At 33.0% G+C, this 20,818-nt stretch overlaps 1 protein-coding gene across 1 annotated transcript in view; it reads right to left on the reverse strand.

The window, feature by feature from the left end:
- Positions 1-20,818, reverse strand: part of LAMA2 (laminin subunit alpha 2) — a 647,398-nt gene that overhangs the window by 198,536 nt on the left and 428,044 nt on the right. Inside the window, exons 28-29 of the mRNA XM_056126014.1 lie at positions 18,815-18,932; positions 11,273-11,407 (exon numbers count right to left, since the gene is read on the reverse strand). Coding sequence (XP_055981989.1) covers positions 11,273-11,407; positions 18,815-18,932 — 253 coding nt within the window. The remainder of the gene's footprint in view (positions 1-11,272; positions 11,408-18,814; positions 18,933-20,818) is intronic.

The raw sequence follows: 20,818 nt of genomic DNA on the forward strand, positions 1-20,818 counted from the left end.
TATGAATCATGCTGCTATGAACATAGCTATACCAATAAGATTATCCTAAGCATGTGCAGGGACTGGTTCCAAGCCTCTCTCCCTTGGGATACCAAAATCCTTAAGATGCTCAATATTCTTTCATAAACTTGTATAGTATTTGTTTGATGTATTGATATATTTTTACATATATGTGTAATTTTAGCCACCACTTGATTTACAAAACTGTTAATGGTAGGCTTTGATTCATAAAACATCCCATTATCACATTGTCCACTCAGTGTCATCTTCCTTCCACTTCTGTCCTAGTGCCCAACCCACCTTCACACAACACCCCCTTCCCAAGCTGTTTCCTTCTCCCACCACTCCATAAATTTCTGATTGCAAATCAGTCTTCAATTTGTTACCTTTGGGTATTTGTTATTCTTCTACTATGTTTCCTTATATCTCACATATGAGAGATCATTCTGGGTCTGTTTCTCTCCTGCCTAACTTTATTCAGCATGAGAGTCTCCAAATACATGTAGAAATTCCGTTATTTCATCTTTTCTTAAAACCAAGTAGTATTCTGTGTGTATATACCAGAGGTACTTTATAGACATCTGTTTTTAGACATAGGTGGTTTCCAGATTTTGGCTATTGTGACTAATGCTGCAATGCACGTAAGAGTGCAAATGCCTGGCCCACTAGCATTAAATTTGAGGTTTTTTTTTAATATCTTAAGAAAAACTCCCTGGGATTTCACGACACTAGATAAAGTTGCATCCTAACTAAAATAAGTTTTCTAAAGTGTTGTTAATTTTTTTCCCCCTCTACTTATTCACTTTCTCTTTACCTCTTAAAAGGGTTTCAGGAGTTTTGATTCTACACAGAAATCAAAGATGTGGCATGATTATTTTTTGGTGCCAAATCAAAATTTACTGATTTTTTGTTACTAAATCAAAATTTGCTGATGCTAATCAGCTTTCATGATATTAGTTTTCTGCAGTAACTGATATTTCTGTACATTATTCTTTGTATTTAATTATCTCTTTTTAAACACACAACACATTGTGTGAATTTTTATTCTCCCTTTATGCCTTCTTTTTAAGCTTCTTCATGACCCTTTCCTTTATCTGTGTTCTTGAGTCTAACTTAAGCTCTCATCTGTTTTTCCTTCATGCCTTAGTGATTTAATCAACCTCAATGATAAAATTCAGTTTTTGTTTATGTATCTGAAATTCTAATTTTAAAAATATTTACATCTAATGAGTTCTGGATTTAATTTCTAGTTGCCTCTTTGATAAATCACATTAAATAATATAAAAGAAAGTTGAATCAAAAATTTCAAATATTAAGCTCATATTTCTTTATGTTTGTGAATACTGTAATTATTTTGTACTCATTTAAGGTCACAATCATCTACTCAATTACTCAGGCTTAGCAATTCAGTGGTTGCTTTCATCCAGGCAACATATTCCATGATTTTTAAAAATCATGTTTCTTTATTTTCTTGTTGCTACTATTTTTAATCTCATAATGTCATAGTTTTACTGGTTTATTAGACCCATTATTAGGTTAAGAACCTGCTTCAAAAATTTCTCATTTAGCCATTTCCCCACATTGAAATCAAAGTATTCATCACATAAAATATTCCAAATCATGATATTTTCTACTTTCTATTGAAGGCTACAGTAATTTACCATTTTCACACAAAATAGCAAAACTCTCTAGAATAACAATGAAGATCTTTATAATCTGACCACTTATGATGCCTCCTGTTAAATTTTTAACCACCGCAATCCTTAAGACTAAGGACTAGGATATGGATTAACACTAAAGGTTGTTCTGAGAGTTGAAACTCTCCTCTACTTATTCTTGAAACTCTACATATGCAAACCTTTTGTTTTATAATGCCTTTACCTTCTTTTTTCTGGTAAGCACATAATCTAGGTGGATGGTTTTCATATCAACACTGTGACTGCAATGTGCTGTTTAGAAAAGTTGGCTGAATTGGTGTACATTTGGAGGAGTATAGAACAACTGGTCAGGTTCATAAAGATAAAACTTAAAAACTTAAATCTAATAAATTTACACCATAAGGCTTAAGAGGACAAAACAAATTATTGTATGTTATATTTTATTAATTAGCATAAGCCTCTTACTTAGCCATTAAGAGTAACCATTAAATTTTAGCAATAGTCATTCCATATTATCAGTAGCATAGTAAAATATAATTCCAAGATAAAATCATCATATACAGAGTCTAATCTCAAACAATTTAACATGGTGTCAAATGATGAGAAAGTACTAGCTAGGGCAAGTTTGTCATGTATTACAATTATAGGAATAAGTTGTCGCAAAATAATTAATAACAAAGAATAATGATAACCAATGAAATTTTGTAATAAAATTTAATATGCAATGAATTATTTTATGTAATCTAATGTAATAATAACTAAGGTAAAGGTAAAGGTAAAGGCCCTCCCGTTGATCGTCGATTTGCTCGAGCGGGCCCAGTAACGTCTCCATTGGAGACTTTGTTGTTACTGTGTCTGGCATATCCAATACTCTCGGTAGCTTGCCGGGCTCTCCGAGAGGGGCGGAGGAATCGAACTCGGGTCAGCCATGTTGGCCGCTTGTAAGGCGAACGCCCTACCCGCTGTGCTATCGCTCCAGCGATAACTAAATATACATGAATTAAATGATTGTTACAAAAAACAGAGATTTAAATGTTTACTTCCCTAATATCTATGTCTATATTTTTTTACAGAGCAAGCAAGTATGTTAACCATCTTTAGACAGTCAATATTCCAGAGGGTTGTTGACACAGCAAACTAGTAAAGTGCACCATATGTGTGGGTTAGATGCAAAAACTCAACCCATAAACCATAATGGTATTTTTGAAACATTTGTATGTGAGATTTTTATATCTAGTTTGAAAGAATGACCATAGTATTTATATGCCAAAAGCAATCTTTGAAAATGCAAATAATTTAGGTGCCTAATGGGAAGTCTGATGATATTTTCCAGTGAAAAGAGATAATATATTTTCAATAATAGAATATATAGTTGAATTTTCAATTATATATATTTCTTCTATCAAATAAAATAAATATAACATTAACATTTTAGTATCTTAGATTAGAGGTAGAAAGGTAGTATCTTAGATCAGAGGTAGTTAATTTTTCCTTACAGCAATGCCAATACAGTTAATATATTATCAAATGCAGAAATTCTTATAAGGCAATCCTTTTATCTTGTAAAAATTTTAGTAAGCTATGATATTTCCTCTTATGGTGAATGGAAATTTGTTTTACTTTAATTTTCAGTCAGTGACTGACCAAATTCTTCCTCCTGGAGCTATTCAAATTAAGTCTAATTCCTATTTCAGAAGGAAAAGCCTCAAATAGCTAAAGAATATTATTACATCTTAAATCTTTTTAAAGCTAAAATACTTTCTAAACTAAACATTGAATAATCCTGATTACTTATAATTTCTCTTTAAATACAATTTATGTTTGTGCATGTAATTTGTAAATATATTGAATATACATTCTTTCTTGATCTGAATCCTATACAATCACATGTGTCTGTAGTGAAATAAGAACTATTCTTCACAGGAACTGCTATTTTGTGATATTTCCTCTGTTCTTTTCCTTAAAAAATGACAATGTATTTTTGTCATTTTTTTCACCATGAGAGCAGTGGACAAATAGTTCTCATCCTTATAATTCTAACAACCAAAACAGTGCTTTTATATTTGAAATACTAATTGACAAAGGCATTATGAATGAATAAACAAGTAAGTCAGGCTAAAGTTAAAATATTTTTAACCAACTTTACCTTCTACTTTTCAGATTTTTGAAATTCTTGACCACAACTAATGCATTCAGTAACACTTTCAGCTTTATTTCATCTAAATATTTCATAGATCTCTTTCATATCACCAATAAAAAAAATCTAATTTAACAGGGTCAAACACAAACATATATCTTACCAATATGGATAACTGTAAAGCATATTCAAGGTCACAACACTCAGCAACTTCTATTGAATATCAAATAAATTAAATAATTATATTATGCCTATTTTTGGCATAGTTTATGAGGATATTATAAAATATTCTGTCAAATGAATATTTAGGAAAAGCAAAGTTTGAAACAACAACTGAATCTTACTAATTTATGACTTACACTGATTAATTTCTCTCAGTATCAGGATAATGATTGAAGGGGAAGAATAATCCCTTTTATACCACAGTCAATTATTAAGAAATAAATGAAAAAAACTTGTCCACAATGACCCTGCCTAATTATGGTACATATTTAGCTTTGAAACATAATAGTTGTTGGTTTGTACTTTTGGGGGTCTGCTTTTGAAATTATGACATTCTGATAAGTTTTATATTTACTGAAATTTAGGAAGTGGGGTCTCAGATATTATCTATATGTATAAATATATATACATACAAGGGCTTATATGTCATACATATAACTGACACCATACTATAGTTTTATATACATTGTTTTTTAGTTAATATGGGAGACCCCAAACTCAACGGGGCTCAAGACTTACCCCTGGATCTGCACTTAGAGCTTACTCCTGATGGTCATAGAGACCATGTAGTGTAATAGGGACATGGTAATAGGGACATCTATATCTATCTATCTATCTATCTATCTATCTATCTATCTATCTAGTTAAAGAATTGGCCCATTGTGGAAACAGATTCCTAAGTATAATTTAAAGGTATTTTATAACTCTTATTTTATTTCACCTAACTTTAACAACTGTCACTGTCCTCCCATTGTTCATTGATTTGCTCGAGCGGGTCCAGTAACATCTCCATTGTGACACTTGTTACTGTGTTTGGCATATCGAATACGTCACTGGTAGCTTGCTAAGCTTTGCCATGGGGGTAAGATACTCTTGGTAGCTAGCCTGGCTCTCCAAAAGGGGCAGGGGAATTGAACCCGGGTAGGCCGTGTGAAAGGCAAACGCCCTACCACTGTGCTATCCTTGCAACAAAGGGCTGAAGCGATAGCACAGTGGGATTTGCCTTGCATGCGGCCCACCTGATCGGCCCAGGTCCGATTCCTGGCCACTCTCGGAGAGCCCACAAGCTACCGAGAGTATCTCGTCCACATGACAAAGCCTGGCAAGCTACCCATGACATATTCGATATGCCAAACACAGTAGCAACAAGTCTCACAATGGAGGCATTACTGGGCCCACTTGAGCAAATCAATGAACAATGGGATGACAGTGCTACAGTGCTACAACTTTAACAAATTAAAGATGTTAACATATATTGCAACTCTAAATTCGATACTGAGATAGTTTAATTGAAATTGATGTCTTAAATTTGTAAAATTAGGCTTTATGTCTTCTATAGAAATACTACCTGTGGACTGTGTGAGAGATAAATCCACTCTTAGCTAAGTAAATGAGTTTAATTTTGAATGCAAATGAAAATTATATTCCATAATGTTGACAGGACCTGTGACATGATTAAATACTCTATGTGAAAAACATTTGAAAAATCATGAAAATATCAAATTTGTCACAGAATGGTAACAGTGAAATATCATTCTAAGTTTTATGAAGGAAAGTAAGATGTTTGAAATTTGATTTTTATCTCTAAAATTTAAGGATTATTTACTTAACCAGTATATGCCAGATTTATAAAAAATAAGATGTGTTCATTACAAATACAAATGTTAGTGGAATTTGAGAGAGAACTCTTGGGCCCCCTGACTCCTGGATCTGCACACATGGATATTTCCTGATGGTCTTAAGAGACAATATATGGTGACAGGGATCTAACCAGGGTCAACTGCATGCAAGGCAAGTGCCCTACTACTGTAGTATCTCTCCAAGCCAACCTCTAACTGCAGATATTAATGATATTCTAGACAATAGGAAAGGACAATGTTGGGTATTTATTTGTTCTTTTTATTTTCAAATAGGAAATGTGATAGATTTTAAAAAATATTTTCAAAAACTCTGAATTTTAAGTCATCAAAACTGAGACTTTAACACAACATTTTCAAGTGAAATATAAGGGAAAATACACTGACCCAAGGGGCATAGTGGTGATTAGGAGAGATAATATGTCCAGATGAATATAAACATTGATATTATCTTATGTATATCTTAGGAAATTCTCACTCTCCCTCTGAGTGTGAGTGTGTGTGTGTGTGTGTGTGTGTGTGTGTGTGTGTGTGTGTGTTAGCCTTAGTTCCCTTAACTCCTCTGTGTCTCTCCTGGCATAAAGTTCAATATTAGATAGGTTTTAGTCTACTATTTTAAAGAAAATGTTTCTTAAGGGACAACAGTTTTGAAGTTAATGAAATGCCTATGTGTAGAATTTATTAACTTTCACAATGAAGCAACTGCTCTTTTGTGTTACTAGGATTTATAAAAAAGAATAGTTATGTTTGTGGATTTTATTTAACAGTTTAAAATAGTTTGAAACAATGTTTGTGGTTACGTTTCTCTTTACCTGGTGATTCTGAACATAGCCACAAAGAAAATTTTTCAAAAGATGTGAGAAAATAAAGAAAAATTAGAGATAATTTTAATCATAAGTTTTGTTTCGTTATCATGTGATCAGTTTTTAGAATGAAAATCATAGTATATATATATATACATGGTAATATATGGTAATGTTCATCATTACTTTCACCATTATCATCATCATTATTTCTATTGAGACTATATGTGATTAGTTTTGTATTTTTATTCAGTATCTTATCCAGTATTTCACTAAATCTGTAGGAAAACTTTATGTAGGAGGTTTTATGAATATTTTCATTTTTTTATATGGAGTTACTAGGCCCCATAAACCTTAGATAAACTGAGTAGGTTCATGCTGACCATGTAGCTTGAAGTCAAGATTGAAATGAAGAGAGTAAGACAACAGAGTCATGATAACTACCATTACCAAATATCAAATAGTATCCTGAACAGCTTGAAGGATATAATATTAAACAGGGGTCTATACTGATATAGAATAGAAATCAATATACGTTCAATTTTCTCAGGCATAGAATAGAAGTAACAATAGCTATTTCGTATTGGTCTCATGGGTTATAAAAAAAATGAACAAAGTTTTCTAAATTCAGTTTTAAGTTCCCGAAAGGAAAATATAAAACCTTGAAACACAATAATTTATACTAGCCATGCATGTTTAATGCAAAAATGTATTAATTTTTTACTTAATTTAGGGATATATCAGAAAACAGAGAAGTGTTTAGAATTCATAAGTACCAAAAGAGTAATAATAGTAAATTGGCAAGTGGACAGAATAAAGAAAGCTCTTTTCAAAAATTAAAATGAAATTAAATTGTGTATTTTGTAAATGCTTCTTAATTAATTAAATGAAGTGAAAATAATCTTGCTTAAAAAAACTCCTCAAAATGTTCTAAAAGAAAGAAAACATATTAACTTTCATTTAAGGGTGTGTAAATTAATGTCCATCTCTGAAATTATCTTTTGAACTTATTAAGTCTGAAGAATGGTGAAAGAATACTGACATAATTATTTGGGAAGTGCAAGGATGGTTTATATAAGTCAGTTATTTATGTAGGCAGCAAGTTAGGCATACACCTTAAGTTAAAACAGCTACATACTTTCATAGTATTTATCATATTTTATCTTTAACTCTACTCCACCCTTCACAGATCACCCTTCGCAGATAAATTTCAGTATACTATCTTTATTGATATAAGGTATGTTTAGGAGAGCAGGAATGTATTTATATGTATATATATATAGTATACATATATATAATCTTAAGAATATATACATGTTCTTAAGATGAAAAGAATATTTAAGAATATTTATTTTAATATTTAAGAATATTTAGGACTGGAGCGATAGCACAGCAGTAGGGTGTTTGCCTTATAAGCGGCCAACATGGCCGACTCGAGTTCGATTCCTCCACCCCTCTCAGAGAGCCCGGCAAGCTACCGAGAGTATCTCACCTGCACGGCAGAGCCTGGGAAGCTACCTGTGATGTATTCAATATGCCAAACACAGTAACAACAAGTCTCATGATGGAGATGTTACTGGGCCTGCTCGAGCAAATCGATGAACAATGGGAGGACCGTGATGTGTGAAGAATATTTATTTTAATTAAATATTTTAATATTTATTTTAATAAATTATTTTAAAATTATTTGAGATTTAATACAGAAATTTTGAATAAAAATATTATAGTTTATATAGCTTCTGGCAGGAGAATTACAATGATGATGTTTTATATGTGATATTAAGTTAAATATAATTCATATTCTCCATATATTAATATGAATAACAATTATACATAATGAGATACCATGATGCACCAAGAGAAAAGGAAAACATTATTTTTTAAAATATTTCTTTACAATATTTATTTGAAAAGTCTGGCAGAGTCTGGCAAACTTCCCGTGTCGTATTCAATATGCCAAATACCAGTAACAATGATGGGTCTCATTCTCCTAATCCTGAAAGAGCATTGAAATGGCTCTTTTAAAATCTCAGGGCTAGGAAGGAGACGTCACTGGTGCCTGCTCGAGGAAGTTGATGAACAAAAGGATGATCGTGATAGTGATCGTGATTTATTTGAAGAAATTGTTTCCCATACTACAATAAATTCCAGAAAGTTTAGAGCTAGTTATCAAATTAAAATAATAGAAATAATGATAAATCTGATGGGATCTCAGGATAGGTATTATAAAGTCAACAAGAGTTCATCATGAAAAAGAGATTACCTAGAGAAGCCAGCTGTTCCAAAGACAGAAACATGAGAAAACCACAGAATAAACTTGAGGGTAATAAAGAAAAAACAACAAAGAAGACTATGGAGATACAGACATGTACTTTTTGAAAAGCTTGAAAAGGATATCATTCCTGTAGAAACAAGCTAGATTAGAAGTTTCAATAACAGGGATAATTATAGCAACAAATATTGATAGATCAAGTGAGATAAACTGTGAAAAACAGTCTTTTTTTCTTCCTTTTTATGATTCTGTATAGTGGCAGAGGCAACAGGAAAGAAATTGTAGATAAAAGACAAGTGTGTCTCCACTGAATATAAGGAAAGGGATGAAGACGCTGAAATCAAAAGCAATCATGGGGCCAAAAACAATAGTCTAGGGATAGAGCTCCAGTCACAGAGCAGCAGGTAGCATGTGGGATGCCTTGAATTTGGTCCTAAGCAATGTGTGACTCTCCTACAGCACTATGAAGTGTGGCCCTCGGAGTCCCCCCAAGTACGTTTGGGAGTGGATTTCAAAACAAGGTACAAGTTTGCTTCTATTTTTATTTTGTTTAGTTTTGTGAAGGTTGAGTAATAAACAAAACATGAAGATGCAAGAGAACGAAAACAGGTTGAGTTATATCTCAGAGTATCCAATTTTCCAATGAAATAAGATGAAATAAGATGCTTCTAATTTTCCAGTGAAATAAGATGGAAAACCATTGACTGAGCGTTGAGATGGGGAAAAATAAGAGGTGGAATTTTGAGAATAAAAAAGGGAGTGGAAGTCTAGAGAAGTGATTTTACCATGGTGGGAGAAAGGATAGGGATAGGTTAAGGGGGGAGATTAGAGTGTGTGGTGTTAAAATGTATACTCAAAGCCCTGTCATCAACAGTATTGTAAACTGTGGTGCCTAAAATAAAATAGAGGGCAGAGGTGGTACGAAATATTCATCCAGAAATATGAAAGAGGAAACGAATAGGAGAAAATTGGCGTAATTTTTCATAGTCCTATACAAGGTTCATTTGAAGTGAGTTATCATGAGTTAATCATAAAGAATAAACAATATAGCTATATATATTTCTATAGCTACATTTAGTTTAGAAGGCGTTTATGTGTTAATGCAAGATTTAGCAAGTGCTGGAAGTAACAATGAGAATAAGTAGTAAAATGTTAAGGAAAATGAATGTGCAAAGCAGTGGCACTAACAAATGGAATGCATATTATTAATCTGGTGAAGAAAGTTAGGGCATGGAAGAGTTAAGAAACAAATATCAATGGTGAAACTAAATTGTTGAATCTGGACTTTTGATATGAACTGGTCAAAAAAGAGATGGTTTTTATTGAAACTCTAAGTACATCACAGGGCCTTTGCATGCACAAGATCTGGGTTTGAGATACATCAATTTAGGGAAAAAATTGACTAAAGATTGCAGTTACTGGTAAGCACAATTTTATGATAATTGATGGAGTGAGGAAACAAATTGAAAAAGAGGGTTATGGACAGTTTATTTCATGAATCTTAAAATCACCAACTTTTAATTGTAGTGCTATAGAGAAGGACAATATTGCTGAAGAAAATTATTCAACAATAATTTGAGTGAAACTGGAAGTCAGTATGTAACTTCAACAAACAGGTGTAGTGGACAAACATATAGGGATATTTAAACAAACAAAACAAAAAACCTATTGAAGAGAGATGTGGGTTCTAAGAAAGTAGTATGGAAGAGCCATAGACTTTCTTCCCTCAGGCTCATGGGAATGACGGGATGAAGAGACAAGAGAGAAAAATGGCTACTACCCGCAAAAAAACATTTTTTCTGGAGATCAAGATAAAGAGATGATCAAGAGATGAGCATAGAGGGGCACAGAATGGAGGGGGTGTTTGCTGATGTCTGATGGTGAGTTCAGTCAAGACTCCATGGAAATGTTTTAGAATATGGGAGTCTCACCAAAAGGCCAGAGTGATGGATGGGATTAGAATCTGGGTGACAGAATAATGCCATAGGAAATCTGGATGTTTTGATGTTTTTCATTGTTTCAAAGCAGATGGCAATAACACAGTAGGAAATAAGCATGAGTACATATATATGTATATATATATATACATATATATGTAAGAACAGGAAGATTCTAAGGGAAATGGTTAGTTTATAAATTATAGGGGGATATAAAAAGGTTACAAAATACCTGGTGTTATAATACATTCATGATAATACAGCTAGTGGTCAAAACACAGAATTGCATCTATGTTATATGTAAAATATTGTTTAAGAAGACATTATAGCATTGTTAGGAAATGCATAATAATTGTCTATTTTATGCTGAATTTTGGATGGTGTTTTGTAAACATGTTTGTGTAATTTTTATATTTCCAATAAATATGTTTAGATTTAGAAACAGGAAAAAAATAACTTGTTGCTTATACTCTCAGGTGTTTATCTAAGACAGTATCAATAATATATTTCTTGTTGTAAGCGATGGTTTTCCTCATTGTCCTATTGGAGCACGTGTATAGAGAAATGAATATGTGGGCTAGGCCCAAGAACAGTAGATGTGAATACCTGGCATATAGAAGTTTCAGGATCACACATATTGCTGTGTCCATTACACTGACAAGGAACACAGGTACCCAGGGTTGGTCCAGCTGTGTGACCTCCAAGCTCAGAGCGACTTCGATAAAATCCTGGCAGGCAGTTCTGAAAGAAAAGAAAGCCAATTAGGACAACAAAGTTGAAAATCAAGCTTTGGTAACATGGGAGCTCTTTGGTGGTTAAAAGAGATTTATTTGCTCATTTACACTAAAGACAACACCACTTACAAACAAAAGTGACAATTTTGGTTACTAATGTGACTTTTTGATGGATTCCTTAGGTATAAAGGTAGTACTAAGTAATCAGACTTTAGCAAATGAAAAGGGAAGTTTTTATTTGCATAGAAACTCAGAAAAATCGTGTCTTATTTTTCTTGAGAAAGAAGTAGTTTTCGTGTTTGCTTTTTTAAGTTTTGATGAACTTATTCCTGGTTTATAATATTGTGGAATTTTAGGTTTTATCTATATGTGAGTAAGAGTTGTTTTTTTAAAATAAATTATGTGGACTAAAGAATTCCAATGTGGTAACATAAAATCTGCTTCTACTGCACTTCATGGATCAGTAGAAAATGTTCAACAGAATTCAGAAAAAATATTTTTTAAATGTTATGGTTATATTATTATAGTGTAGTTGTTTCAAAGATAGAAGGTAAAAAAATCAATATAATAATAGTTCTACATGTCTTGATAATATTATTCCACCAGTAATTTTATCTTTTTCTTGTGTTTTTAATTTGCTATAAAGAGAAAATTGCTAGCAAAGCCAGCATGCAAAATTTTGTTTATTTTAATTTGGATAATGTAAAAGTTCTTAAGTACTTAATTAAGAGAGAATTTTATCACAGTCTATAAGACATTCTAATGAGATTGAATAATGTCCCCACTTTTAAAAAAGGTATTAATTTTAAAAATCTTTTATACTTCAGGTTGTTTCCTTTATTTAGTAAGCTGACTACAGGGAAAACTCAGTTGTTTTAACAATATTTCATCTCTATGTCTATAGAACAATTGTCATATGATGGTATATTTGATTGGAGAGTCTGTATGTGTATATAAAAGTTTTATAATGAGATCTCCTAGCTCTACTTTGCAACACAACATTAAAGCAAGTGTAAGAAAAACAGTACTTTAAACTAAGGTGTTATATAATATGCAGTATTATCGTCTGGAATGTAAAGATGAGTGCTACAGGTAAAGTTTATTATAACAGACACCATTTCCCCCTTTATACTATGCCATTTCTTTGAAAAATAGTACAAAAATAGCTCTAGTTGGTATCCAGATCTGAGTTCAAAAAGGAGTTCTGTTCAGAACATTCGAGGCCTAAACTTCTCAAACCAGACAGTACAAAGTTTTAAGATTCCACCCCCAGAGATTCTAATTTAATTGGTGGAGAGTAGCTCCAAGGTTGTTAAAATTATAGTTTGTTGTGAAATTCTTATTTACAGAATTGAGAGTCATTGGTACTTCTTTTTATTGTCTGCTGGGAATATATGGTTTTAAAAGGGCAGACAAACTTATGTGCCGGGACACAATAGAATATTCAAACAATGATTTTACAATTAGTTTGTCTGAGCAATAGACAAGTTGATGAGCATCTATAAAACATGATTTCCTCATCTCACAAATGACCAAATTCATTGATTTAGATGATTTCTGAATTTCTTTTAGTTCTAACACTCTACATTTATTTTAAGCTCTGATCGATTAAATTTCTATGAGTCAGGGAAAAGATTTCCATACTGCAAGAGTTAAACCTTTAAATATATTTTTAAAGGTAACAGGATATTATTCCTTTTCTGTCATTTTATTTTTCAAAAATCCTTTATGTTGATCTTTTTCCATTTATTATATGTTTCTTATCTCAGTAAACTGGGGCAAAATTCTTAAGAATGATTATGTTTAGTTGGAACAAAAGAGGAAAGATAATAGCTACTTTTTATAGATTTGTCTAAAATCCTTCTGCAACAAAATGGAAAATTAAGAAATCAAGTAAGTTTTTTTCTGACTCAAACGTTTTTAAAGTTCTTTTCCCCTGTAAAAATTATTCATAGCTCAAATTTCTTCTTCTCTCCTTTCATCTTTATCTATTTTCATAATATGGGATGTCATCAAAATGTAAGAATCAAATTTGCACAAAAATGGGAGGGTTGAAAGAAGGGAATGTGAAACAGAAAGAATAAAAAGCCAACATTTTCCAGGTGTACTTAACACAACACCCCGTTCACTTTTGAGTTAAGCAGTAAAAATAGACATAGTGTTATCACCAATAAAAATGCTCTGTCTTGTGCCTTTGCTTGGTTTAGCAAGCTGGCAATTCTGCACCTAGTAAAAGTTTCACCATTTAACTTACGTATGATTTTATGCAGATTTTGACCACCCTGGGTCTCAGTTTCTTCATGTAGACCATAAACTTGTCAAATATAATAATATACACTATAAAAGCAGGTTTGTGAAACATTTAGACTTTCTGAAACTTATTCAGTTAAAACTAAGTTTTTCTTAGTTTGCTTGGACTTTTATTTCCTGTCAATAATGCGAGAAACACAATAAAGTTCAGTAATATTGGTATAAAAGCACTGTAGCACTGTCCTCCCATTGTTCATCGATTTGCTCAAGCAGGTACCAGTAACGTTTTCATTGTGGGACTTGTTGTTACTGTTTTTGGCATATCAAATACGTCATGGGTAGCTTGCCAAGCTTTGCTGTCGGGGTGGGATACTTTCTGTAGCTTGCCGGGCTCTTCTAGAGGGGTGGAGAATTGAACCCAGGTCGGCCATGTGCAAGGCAAATGCCCTACCTGCTGTGCTATCACTCCGGCCCACTGGGATAAATATTTAAGAAAATATGTAGGATACAGTAGGCATTTAATTAACTAAATACTATATTTTAAATTTAGACTTTCTGTGAGGACTTAATCAGATCACGAATATTTAGTGCTTGATACACAACAGATCAATATTGGTACCTGTATTCTAGATCATTTTTAAAGTATAATTCATTAAAGATAGATAAAATAAGGGCTATGTGATTTTTCTCCACCACAATGGAAAACATAACAACATAAATAGTTTATTCTCTTAAACAATGTTACATAATCTTTGGGTCTTCAAGTACATCCCTAGGAGGTATGCATGTGTAGGAAGTACTTTTCCGTAATTTGCTTTAATTTTTGTACACTATTTTTATAATGTGTTGTTTGAGTTTTATGAGATAATAATAAGTACACATTATTTGGGAGCTTGAAAATTATTTTTAGAAGTCAGAAATTACTGTTTTTGAGTACTGACCCTGCAGACACCAGTCATTCAACTGTGAGAGGAAAAGATGCCTAAGTGATCATAATATGGTTTAGTGATGAGCTGCAAATTCCTATAATTTTATTTAAGATAACCATGCATTCACTGCTTTCCCCTTTTTTGCAAAAATCTGAACCTGTGTTTATGTAAAAAACCCAACTTGAGAGCACAGTAAAGAGAATACTGATAATATTCAGGTATAGAATGGCAAATGTAATGGTTCCCACACCAACAAATATGGTAAGGAAATTGCATCCTTTATTTGACTTTGAAAAGTAATTTGGTCTCTACTTCAAATCACAAATTATAGTAAGTTGCCTTTAAGTTAATTGGGATAGTGTCACAACACTCTAAACCAATGTTGTTCAATTGTTTTATACCTGCAGATTGGAACTTGTCTGCACACCCAGACTGTACATGGGCAGTTAGGTAGTTATCACTGAGGGAAAGCAGTAGTTTTTAAGTTTATTCTTTTTTAATTTTGGGTGGGGGTGGGTTCATACAACCAGAAGTGTGCAGGGATTACTCCTGACTTTGTATTCAGGGATCACGCCTGGTGGGATTGGGGGAACTATATGGGGTGACTAGGATTGAACCCAATGCAAGCCGTATAAAAGACAAGTGCCTTACTTGCTGTACTCTCTCTGCCTCATGGTTTTCAACCTTTCTCACCTGTGGACCAGCTCTGGTCTGTGGATCAGTAGCTGAAGATTTGCTTAAAGTAACAGAGCTAAGTGGCCCCACAATTTGATATATGTTTACTGTCAGATAACAATTTTATTTATTTGTATTCACATTTAGGATTTAAGCATGAAATGAAAAAAAGCATGAAATAAATACAAATGCAGATGTTTCTATAACTGTTTCTAGAGCACAAAACATTTGGTGGAAATACTATAAAGGAATTGCTTTGTGTATTCATGACCCAAACCATATGTTATTAGAACAGGATGTATAATTTTAAAACTGTCCTTAGTTCTTGTTTTGATGATTAGATTTTATGGCTGGGTAATTACACTCTAGAATCTAGATGAATTATAAATAAGATGTATAAAGGATTAGAGGCAATGGATTGTGGAGAACACCTCAGGTACTTTATTATGATGAGATAAGCATTATCCCTATAATCTCTTCACTAAAATATTATTGTAATTATTAACTGTAAATCAGAATTTAAGTGAAATTCACAGAAAATAGATGCCGTCACTGATATGAATAATAATTTGTTATCTTTATATTTTTTATTAATTTACATGTATATAATTTGTGTTAATTTATATTTTATACAAATGAAAATGAGTATAAAGTATATTTCAAAATATACTATTTTTAAAGCCTACTAATTATAAAATGACATTTTAAACATATAAGCTTTAACATGGAATATAGGCATTAAAATAGTTTGATGGTTTATTAATATTTTTGTTCATAAGTGAATAGCATTACTCTTTAGATACAAAATAATGTAGTTGCAAATACATTGTCTCCTTAAGATATATGAAGCTAGTCTTACTACTATAACTATTTTACAGCAATATGATATTGGATAATCATAAAGTTTGGACTTCAAACCCTAATTTTTAATTTTATAGACTGGATAATTAGACAACTATATAATAGCCAAGACTTGTAGTACAAAAGAATATTTATTAAAATAATAAACTTGTGTCTCTTGAATGAAGAAGATCTCAAAATGTTTTGTCTCCTATATTTAAATGCATTGCGCTCATTGGGAAAAAAAGATATTTTATATTTGTCATATTTACTGCCTCATTTATCAGTTGTATACTATGTGAGCATACATACATTTGAGTGAATACTGCATGTAACTGTTACAAACATTTATATATACTATGCACATTATTAGTGGATATAATTCAGATATAAGACATATATCATGTATTTATGTGTGAGTTAAGAATTATGGTTAAAAATGAAATTATTAAAAAAAGAAATTATTTTATTACTTATTAGACCAAAATAGATGCATTCAAATATTTACCATCAAAAGTAGTCGTGAATAAGCAAAGATTTAAAGTTATTCCAAGGACATTTCACAAATAATTTAAAATTGTTCTTATTAAGTCATTTCATAAATTCTGTGGAACCCACAGGATGCTAAAGGATATAAAAAGTACTTTAGAAAAGGGCTTCATATATATTTTTCACTGAAATTAATCTTATTAGGGTTGATAAATAAATGACATACCCAAGTGGTAGAGCTAGGTACAATTGCAAACCAAAATTCATTTTTTATTTCTTTATAACATGCCACCTACTAAGAGATATATATTCATATTAGGTCAGCCACACATGCTAGGGGAAAAGGGAGCTCAGATAGAGAAGGGAGCACCAAATAAAGGGTGTTGGGAGGATACTCCCAGTATGGGAGAAGCATGCTGAAAGTAGACTATAGACCAAACATGATTGCCACTCAGTGCCTCTTCTACACACCACAACACCCAAAAGGAGAGAGAGAACAGAGGGGAATGCCCTGCCACGGAGGCAGGTTGGGATGGGGGGGATAGGGAGTGGGAGGGATACTGGGATCCGTGGTGGTGGGAAATGGGCACTGGTGGAGGGATGGGTATTTGATCATTGTATAACTGAAATCCAAGCACAAAATGTGTAAGTCTACAACTTTACCTCATGGTGTCTCACTAATAAAAATTTTTAAAAAATGCCTTTAAAAATCAGGAAAATAAAGAGATATATACTCATATTAAAGGTGCACTGAAATTTTGACTTGGAGCTATCAGAAGCTATCATGTTCTATAATTTAAAAAAATCCTCAAGCCTATTTTAAAAGAATAAAATTATAAATAAGTACAGACATGTATAAGTGAATACAATTAATAAATTAATAAATATAATTAATTACTAGCCTCCACTAGGATATCTGCTTTTGAGTTCTAAGATTTTCAGTATTTATTCATCAAAAGGAAGTGAATATATTAAAATATCAAACTTGTATACACCAATTCATCTGACTAACGAATTCTTGCTATAGGATGTATTAGGTACTGAAGGCCCCTTCCAAGTCAGCCTTTCAGTTGTTCCACTGTGGAGAGAACTGAGATGTACCTGGGAGAAGAAAGCTTGACTGCAGTTACTCAAGGAGTTGGGAATTTACTACTGTCTAAAACTGACTTAATGTCAAAATATAAATAGCCTTCCAGAAGATGGAGATCTAGAAAACTTACCAGTTCAAGAGAATTAAAAAATCTCAGAAAGTAGAATAAGCAATTTGTTTATTTGTAGTATATAGGTCCTTAAAAATACCTGTGTTGGGCACTGGAAAGATAGAACAGCTGAGAGGTATTTAAACTTTCATGCAGCCAGCCAGAGTCAGATTCCTTGCCTCTTATAAACCCTGTCAGGAGTGATTCCTGATCACAGGAACAGGAGTAAGCACCGAACACTGAGAGGTATGGCCCACAAAGAAAGAAAGAAAGAAAGAAAGAAAGAAAGAAAGAAAGAAAGAAAGAAAGAAAGAAAGAAAGAAAGAAAGAAAGAAATCTGAGCTGAAGGGAACAGCCTGATATTGGTCACATGAATGATTCTATGTCTTTCTTAAGAAGTTTTCTAAATCTGACATAATTTTATCATAATCATTGCAGTGTAATGTTTCTAACTGGAGAGTGCTTATATTAAGAAAATGGATCATATGTATATGTATATATATACATATATATTTAGGTCTATGAAAACATTCTTACAGTCTATTTATTTGATTTTTTTTAAATTACATTTGTATAATTTTAATATTTATGGAGCGATAGCACAGCGGTAGGGTGCTTGCCTTACAAGCAGCCAACATGGCCGACCTGAATTTGATTCCTCCGCCCCTCTCGGAGAGCCCGGCAAGCTACCGAGACTATCTCGCCCGCACGGCAGAGCCTGGCAAGCCACCCGTGATGTATTCGATATGCCAAACACAGTAACAACAAGGTCTCCAATGGAGACATTACTGGGCCCGCTCGAGCAAATCGACGAACAACGGGAGGGCCTTTACCTTTACCTTTACATATTTCTCTTCAGTTGTGATTTCTACTTCTAGATAACAGTCACATCATTCTTACTGGGTGTCAAAGTTTGAGTGAAATATTGAATACAGCAGCCTGAGTGTATATGAAAGTAAATCTAACTGCAGTGAAGCTACTTTCTCGTGGCTGGTTAAGTTGCTGATCATCAGTGAGCAAGAGTTAGCTTACCTCGCAGGACAAGCCAGAGTAACCTGGGGGACAATCACATTTTTCTATCAAGTGAGCTGCTGGAGTCAATGCCGTTACTTGTCCTTGTTCAGCCACCTCCATGGAGATTTCAGAAATCCTGGAAATAGAACATATACTTAGATTATCATGCCAATAAACTATGCTCACTCGCCACCATACAAAAAGTCTTTTCTGTTTGTTGACAATACACTTCAAGCTTGTTCGATTGTTATTTGAAGACAACCCAAAAGCCAGTACCCAAACTATGTATCTTCTTATTGCATGTCTGCATCCTCAAAGGTTGAGAATAAACATTAGCAAAATATTCACATACATCTTAAGGAGTTTTTTAAACTAGATATCTGATGTCCTGTTGATTAGTTATAAAGATTTCATCCCCCCCCCTTTAAAAATATGGGTGGCTTCAGGTGGAACATGGTCAATTAATTAGACATTTACCTCTTTTCAAGCAGACAACCCAAGGTTATTGCCTGTTAGAATATCCCCTAGGATATCCACTAGGAAAATTGCTTTTCATTTGCAACTTCAATTTCTTCCTCTTGAGTCTCTCTGAATGCCCTTTCTAGAACTTTAGGAAATCTCAAAAAATGAGTAAACACAAGCTAATAATACTGAAGTTTTTCTGAACATGAGAGGATTTCAAAGTACCATTTTATTAACTTCATTAATTAAAATCTTCAAGCAACTGAATCACTATCCCTATTGGTGGAAAGAGCCCTATTATTAAAAAAATAATTATTCAGAGTGAAGCTATTATAACCTTTTTATTAATTTGAAAGGATACATTAAAAATACATGCAGTCCATAAACTCAGACTATTTAATGACGAACATGAAATGTTCTGCAAATAAACTTTTAAATGAGACAATAAATAGATTTGCTTCAATAAAAGACATCTCCAACAGCTTACAGAACTTGAATCATACACTTCATAATAAGCATAGGTAGACATTATTGATACTGAATATAAAAGAACACTCTGGCTTTGATAGTCTGGCAACATGCACTAAGAATATCAGCCACCTTTTAGAAAATACACGTTCAGTTACTTCTCCTACTAACAGCTCCCAAAGTAGTTGGTGTTGTAAACAAACCAGGTCCTTTCTAGAAAGAACTCAGCTTTTCTGAATCCCGAATAAACAAACAGGAAGGCAACGTGGTGTCTGTTGAAAAGTTCATGCTCACTGACATTACCTTTTTCCCTTTGCTTTGCTTTGGAGCCACATCTCACATCTGGCAGTGCTCATAGTTTATTTCTATCTCTGTCCCCAGGGATCACTCCAGGCAGTATTTGAGGAACCATATGCGGTGCCAGAGCTACAGTCAATGTATGTGACTTAACCTCTGTTCTATCTCCCCAAGCTGTGCATTCTAGTATTTTATAGAGTAGGAAGAGACTCATATGTTCAAAATAGAATAGGGACTATTTTAAAACCAGGTGAAATAAGTAATGTCAGCAGTATGTATTTCTATAATCGACCCACCTTGTACAAGTAACTGTTTAGAGAACAACAGTTTTGCCTGAAACAGGTCTGGCAAAATTCACATTTCTCTTTAAAAGAATACTTGAAAAAACATGTATTGATGGCCTTCAAATAAATGTAAAAAAAGATATAAACAACAAAAAGAAAAAGAAAATTTTAGCACTGACAAAATCATAAAGCCTGTATTTCACAACACATGTATAATGGCTTTAGCTTTCTGTTTCTGAGACAAGTTGAATTTGTAACTCAAAGAGACACATTTATGCCATATAGGCTCTGAGGGATTTTTCAGTGCATGTATATTTTGTTTATTTGTTTGGAACACATATGCCAGTGCTCAGGAGCCATGCGGTGCCAGGGATCAATTCCAGGGCTCTTGCATACAAAGCAAGTTCTGCAGTTCCTTCATCTTTTCCTCCAGCCTTCAAGGACATAATATTTTACTTTTGACACAGTTCCCCTGTTTTAGAAAATCAAATAGTAACTTAATGGGGGTTTT

This window comes from Sorex fumeus, unplaced genomic scaffold (assembly GCF_029834395.1).
Source record: "Sorex fumeus unplaced genomic scaffold, SorFum_2.1 ptg000061l, whole genome shotgun sequence".
NCBI classification, from domain to species: Eukaryota; Metazoa; Chordata; class Mammalia; order Eulipotyphla; family Soricidae; genus Sorex; species Sorex fumeus.